Source organism: Alligator sinensis, unplaced genomic scaffold (assembly GCF_000455745.1).
Source record: "Alligator sinensis unplaced genomic scaffold, ASM45574v1 scaffold1302_1, whole genome shotgun sequence".
Classification (NCBI taxonomy): Eukaryota; Metazoa; Chordata; order Crocodylia; family Alligatoridae; genus Alligator; species Alligator sinensis.
In genome coordinates this window covers 335,225-340,547 of record NW_005842612.1, presented here as the reverse complement: position 1 = coordinate 340,547, position 5,323 = coordinate 335,225, and the positions used below count along the sequence as shown (strand labels likewise).

At 62.3% G+C, this 5,323-nt stretch overlaps 1 protein-coding gene across 2 annotated transcripts; it reads left to right on the top strand.

Annotated features, from left to right (window-relative positions):
• Nucleotides 1-1,819: 1,819 nt before the first annotated feature.
• On the top strand, nucleotides 1,820-5,269 carry LOC102382502 (HRAS-like suppressor 3). Of its 2 annotated transcripts, XM_006033170.2 has the most exons (4): nucleotides 1,820-2,019; nucleotides 2,351-2,447; nucleotides 4,394-4,662; nucleotides 4,796-5,269. In XM_006033170.2, the coding sequence occupies exons 1-4, from the start codon at nucleotides 2,017-2,019 to the stop codon at nucleotides 4,907-4,909; spliced, it is 483 nt and encodes a 160-aa protein (XP_006033232.1). In that variant the 5' UTR covers nucleotides 1,820-2,016; the 3' UTR covers nucleotides 4,910-5,269. The 2 variants fall into 2 exon arrangements, with proteins under 2 accessions (XP_006033232.1, XP_025070696.1); XM_025214911.1 differs by lacking the exon at nucleotides 1,820-2,019 and having other exon boundaries at nucleotides 4,238-4,662.
• Nucleotides 5,270-5,323: the final 54 nt, after the last annotated feature.

The following is a 5,323-nucleotide window of genomic DNA, read 5'->3' as shown; positions in this document are numbered from 1 at the left end:
ACCCCTTGCTCCCAACCCACAGCCCCCTGACCTGCCGGTGCCTCTGACTCCCAACCTGCAGCCCCCCCAGCCCTGCTGAGACCCCTCACTCCCAACCCATAGCCCCACACCCCCCCATCGAAGCGGCCCAGCCACTGCACGAGGAAGGTGGCCCAGCCCACATGCAGCCCATCCCTCAGCTATCTCCCCACTGCACCCCAACCTTGTCTGCTCCCAGCGACCCCCAAAAGTGCTACAAGAAAAAAGCCATAGAGAGGTGGCAGGGGGGCCTGGCCTGCCCCACAGGCAGCCCTCCAGCTCGCAGCTACCTTCTCCTCCCATCATGCCTGGCATTTACCTGCGGAGGGTGCAGCAGGAGCCCCGGTTCTAGACGGTGAGATGTGCAGGGGGCGCAGGACCGTGCGCTACAGCTGAGCCCAGCCATGGGGCGGGGGGAGCAGCACGGTGGGAGGCAACTGGCACATAAGGGGATTGTAGGGCAAGGGGGGCGGTGTGTGCCCGTGGGCCCTGGGACAGGAGGGGTGTCCCTCCCAGCAGCTGCTTGGCTTTCTGCCTCCGCATGTACATGTGAAACTAAAGTTGCTTCCTTATTCCCATTCCTTTTGGAAAGGTTGAGCACTGGGCCCTGTGCGTGGGCAATGGCGACGTCAGTCATATGACGCTCAGTAAGGGCCATGCCTCAGGCTTCTGCCCACAGGACCGGCCGGGATACCCCCATAGCCCTGCGGCTCCTGCCCAGTTCAGACTGTAATGTCACTCTCCCTAGATTACTTGCCTGTCGCACCTTGATCTTAATATTAAAGGTTGATTAAGGGAGGCCTGAGAGTGAGCCCTAATCCTAATAATTTCCCATGGGGTCTCTTGTGAGCCCCCACTAGCCTCCATACAGCCCTCAGGCCTGGCAGATCCCTCTGCGGCCTTAAGGGCAAATTGCACAGCTGAGCTAGGTGAGGGTCTCCTGGGTGAGGACCCGCAGCCAGCATGGGGAGCTGTGTTCACCGTGCTCCCTCACTGCCTGCCAGATGGGAGCAGAGGATTGAGCAACTTTGGGTTCATTGGCCGGGCCGTGGTGAAGAAGGCACAGGCCAGCTCACCCCAAACTGAGATCAGGGGGTGCCGGACACTGTACAGACCCCTGCCGGCCAGAATTAGGGTTGCTGTACAGACCCCCAGCCAGGAGATCAGGGGGCGCCGGGCACTGTACAGACCCCCCAGGCCAAGACTGGGGCCCTGCCATGTCGGGCACTGCCCACGTAAATAAAGATCTCAAACAGGTCCTAGGGGCTGCAGTAGGAAAAGGCCCAGATCAGGCCCCTGCTCCCCAAACTCTCTCATCACCCCCTGTCCCCTCCTTAACCCCCCACCAAGCACCCTACACCCCCAAATCTCACCAGGACCCCCAGTTCCTCCTACCCCAAGGATGGAAGACCCCAGTTCCCCCCTCCCCAATGACACAGTGGCACACAGTAATGCCCTGCCTCCTCCTAGCCCCCACTGCCCACCCAAAGCCCCTGCCCAAGACAGCTCCTGTCTTGGGGGGTCACCCCTTCCCTGTCCCCAAGCCCCTCTGCCCCACACTCACCATCCCCCAGCTATCTCCCCACTACCCCCAGCATTTTCTGCCCCGGCGACCCCCAAGCCCTGTCCCTCCCAGCTCAGCTTGGCCCCAGGAGAGTGCTCAGGACTCAGCCCCGTGCACCCTGGCCCAAGTCGTGGCTGCTCTGAGCTGCTCCGGCCCCTTTCCTGGTCACCACAAGCTGCCGACGGCCCTGCGAAAGGGCTAGAAGAAAGTCCCAGCTGAGCGGTGGGGAGACACACCCCACACCGGCTGTCACACATTTCTGTGCCAGCTTCTTCCTTCTGGGCAGCTGTAGACACGGCTCCTTCGGCCACGCTGGCAGGGATCCCAGGAGGGGCCCCGACGGATCGGTCCAGCTGCAGGACAGCTCAGCGGCCCCGACCCCCCGCGCCGAGACCAGGGCTGGGGCAGCGGGACGGGCCTGGCCCCGATTCTAGATGGTGAGAGGGGTGGGGGCCTGGGGCCGTGCATTGAACTCAGCTCAGCTGCCGTGGGCAGGGCCCAGGCACAGGGCTGGGGGCAGCACTGGGGTGAGGGTTTGTGGGGCAGGGTGTGGGGGGCATGTGGCATGCCCTTGGGGGCTCCTTGGCTTCCTGCCCCTTCCCCCAGAGCACCACCCTGGGTCATTCAAGGGAGCTGCTGGGGTGGGGGGGTGGGGTGCTGGTGGGCCATCGGCAGGGGGACTTAGGGGCTCAGAGGGAATGGGCACGGGGGTCCTGGGAGGGGTGAGGAGGGTCCTGAACCCCTCTCCCCCTGGCTTCTCTCCCACAGCCAGACCCCGGGGATCTGATCCAGATTTTCGGCCCCTTGTTTGAGCACTGGGCCCTGTACGTGGGTGACGGCTACGTTGTCCACCTGTCGCCGCTCGGTAATGCCTGGGCCTGAGGTGGGGGGGCAGGGGGCATCTGAGCCAGGGGGGCAGCACCTTGGGGTGGGCTCCGGTGTACCCCCCCATAGGTGTCTTTGATGTGGCATGGGGCCACGGGCTTCAGCCCATCACGAAGTATGAGCCTCCCATGTAGATGGCCAGCTTGGTCAGGAGCTCTGCCCCCACAGGTGGCTGTGCTGCAGGGGCTGGGGGCACAAATGCACCCCCGGGCATGGTGGGGGGGGGGCAACGGCTGCAGCTGGGCATCCCGACACCCTTGGTGGAAGCATCAGCCCGGCCTCCTGTCCTCAGGGCACACAAGGGACCCCAAGTGTGCGTTTGCCTGCAGGCGCACATGCATTCATGTGTGTGCGTAGAAAGGCACGTGGGTCTGTCTGCGTGTACACGGGCACATGCGTGAATCCCCCCTCGGGGGGTCACATCTAGTCCAGCCCCCTGCTCCAAGCAGGACCAGCCCCAGCTAGATCATCCCAGCCAAGGCTTTGTCTAGTCAGGTCTTCAAAACCCCCAAGGATGGAGATTGCACCACCTCTCTGGGTATCCTGTCCCAGTGCTTCACCACCCTCCTAGCGAGAAAGTTCTTCCTAAAATCCAACCTCAACTCCCCTTGCTGCAGCCTGAGCCCATTGCTCCTTGTGCTGTCGTCTCCCCACACTGAGAACAGCCCAGCTCCAGCCTCTTTGCAACTCCCTGCAGGGAGGTTAAGGCTGCTGTTCAATCCCCCCGTCTTCTCTTCTGCAGATTAAATCAGCCCATTTCCCCCAGCCTCTCCTCACATGTCCTGTCCCCCAGCCCCTCAACCACTTTTGTCACCCTCCGCTGGACTCTCTCCAACGTGTCCTCATCCTTTCTGTAGTGGGGGGCCAACAGCTGGACACAGCACTCCAGATGTGGCCTCCCCAGTGCCGAATAGAGGGGAAGAATCACTGCCCTCGATCTGCTGGCAGCGCTCCTGCCAATGCAGCCCAGGATGCCGGTATCCTTCTAGGCAACACGGGCGCACTGCTGGCTCATATTCAGCTTATTGCCCACTCTCCCCCCAGGTCCTTTTCTGCAGAGCTGCTGCCCAGCCAGTCACCCCCGCCTGTCCCGGTGCAGGGGATTGCTCCCTCCTCAGTGCAGGACTTTGCACTTGTCCTTGTTGAGCCTCCGGAGATGTACATTTAACTGTAATGACTATAGGACTAATGACACAGCCTTTTTTGCCCATTTTGCCTTATATTGCGTTTTTTTAAAAACACAATATCTCATCTAGCAGACGAGGGCACGTTCCAAAAACGTTCAACTTGTTTCTCACTTTGATCTCACACTGAGCACGACAGTGCTGGGCCCTTTGATCTTACACCGAGCCCTACCCCTGGCCTGTTAGCAATGCTTCTGACTTTTCTGTAACTGGAGAAAAACGTGCGTCGTGTTCATATGCAGCGACGCATCCATGCGCACGGCCCCTTCCAAGCTCCTCGCTCCGCCCACGTCCACTCAGGTGTGGAAATAGGTTTCAGGGACGCATCGGGGGTGCGGTCGCGCTGCTTCCAGAGCCGGGGTTTAAGTTTACGTGGCTGAAAGAAAGGTACGTTTAATTGGAACGAGGACAGAAACCCCATCTGCCCTCAGATAATCTTGGGATCATTTCTGGCCCCGTTTCCCATTTCATGAGCATACAGGTGTGACGTAGCTGCTGGACGCAGGTGTCGTCTTGGTCCCGGGGTGGATTTTAAAGGGAACAGCAGGTCCCAAGTGTATTAGTAAAGTTTCTAGTTATTTTTTAGCTGAAGAAAAAAGCGCAGGGTTTGATGTGAGGATGCCCCAGCCCAGCTGCACCCCTGTCTCGTGATCCTAGATGTGCCCACGTGCGTGCGGGCACCGCTGGGTGAGGGTCCACGGGCAGCACGGGGGGTTCATTGCGCTTCCTCACTCCCCGCCAGAGGACAGCGGATGGCTCAGCTCCTCCCGGCTCACGTCGGGCTCGGCAGGCTGGGCCGTGGTGAAGAAGCAGCGCCTCTGCGACGTGGTCAGGGGTGACAGGTACCGCGTGAACAACAAGGACGACCGGAGGCGCAGCCCGCGGCCCGTGGGCGAGATCCTGGCTGAGGCGGAGGCCGAGGTGGGCAAGAAGCTGTGGTACAGCCTCCTCTTCCAGAACTGCGAGCACTTCGTCACCAAGCTGCGCTACGGCCGGCGCGTCAGCCACCAGGTGCATGCTGGCCCTCCTGTGGCCGGGTGTGGGGCTGCAGGCGCTGCCGGCTCACTCCGGGGTGTGGCGTTGGGGGCTCGGGCAGGGCCGGGCGGCCCCGACAGCAGGTAACCGGCTCCTTGCTGTGCCGCAGGTGCGGGACGCGGTGACCTCCGTGGCGCTCACGCTGCTGATCTTCGTCTCACCGTACTTGTTCCTGGCGGCGGCAGCCGCCCGCGTGAGCTACGTGCTGCAGCGGGAGTCCTAACAGCCCCCAGCCTGGCGGGACAAAGGTCAGCCGGGCCCGGGGCCGCGTGTGCCCAGTAGCACGTGCCTGTGCTTGCTTCTTGCACCAATAAACCGCTTGGCCCTGCACAGGATGCGACCTCATTCTGGATGGGGGTGGAGGGTGCAAGGGGGAGGCGGAGGAGGGATCAATGCTGAGCGCCCAGGCCCATCTCCCTGCTCTCGCCCCCAGCAGGAGGGATCCCAGCCCCCCACACCCCAGGCCACGCAGGGGGCCAGGCCGGGTGGGGGCCCGGGATGGGGGTGGGGCGGAAGGGGGGGCACTGACACCCCAGGGCCCGGGCTCAGCCCCTCCGTGGCCTCCCCCTCGCAAAGCCCCTTTCACCCCCCAGCACCAAGCCAAATGAGGTGCGCAAAGCATCATGGGAAATATAGC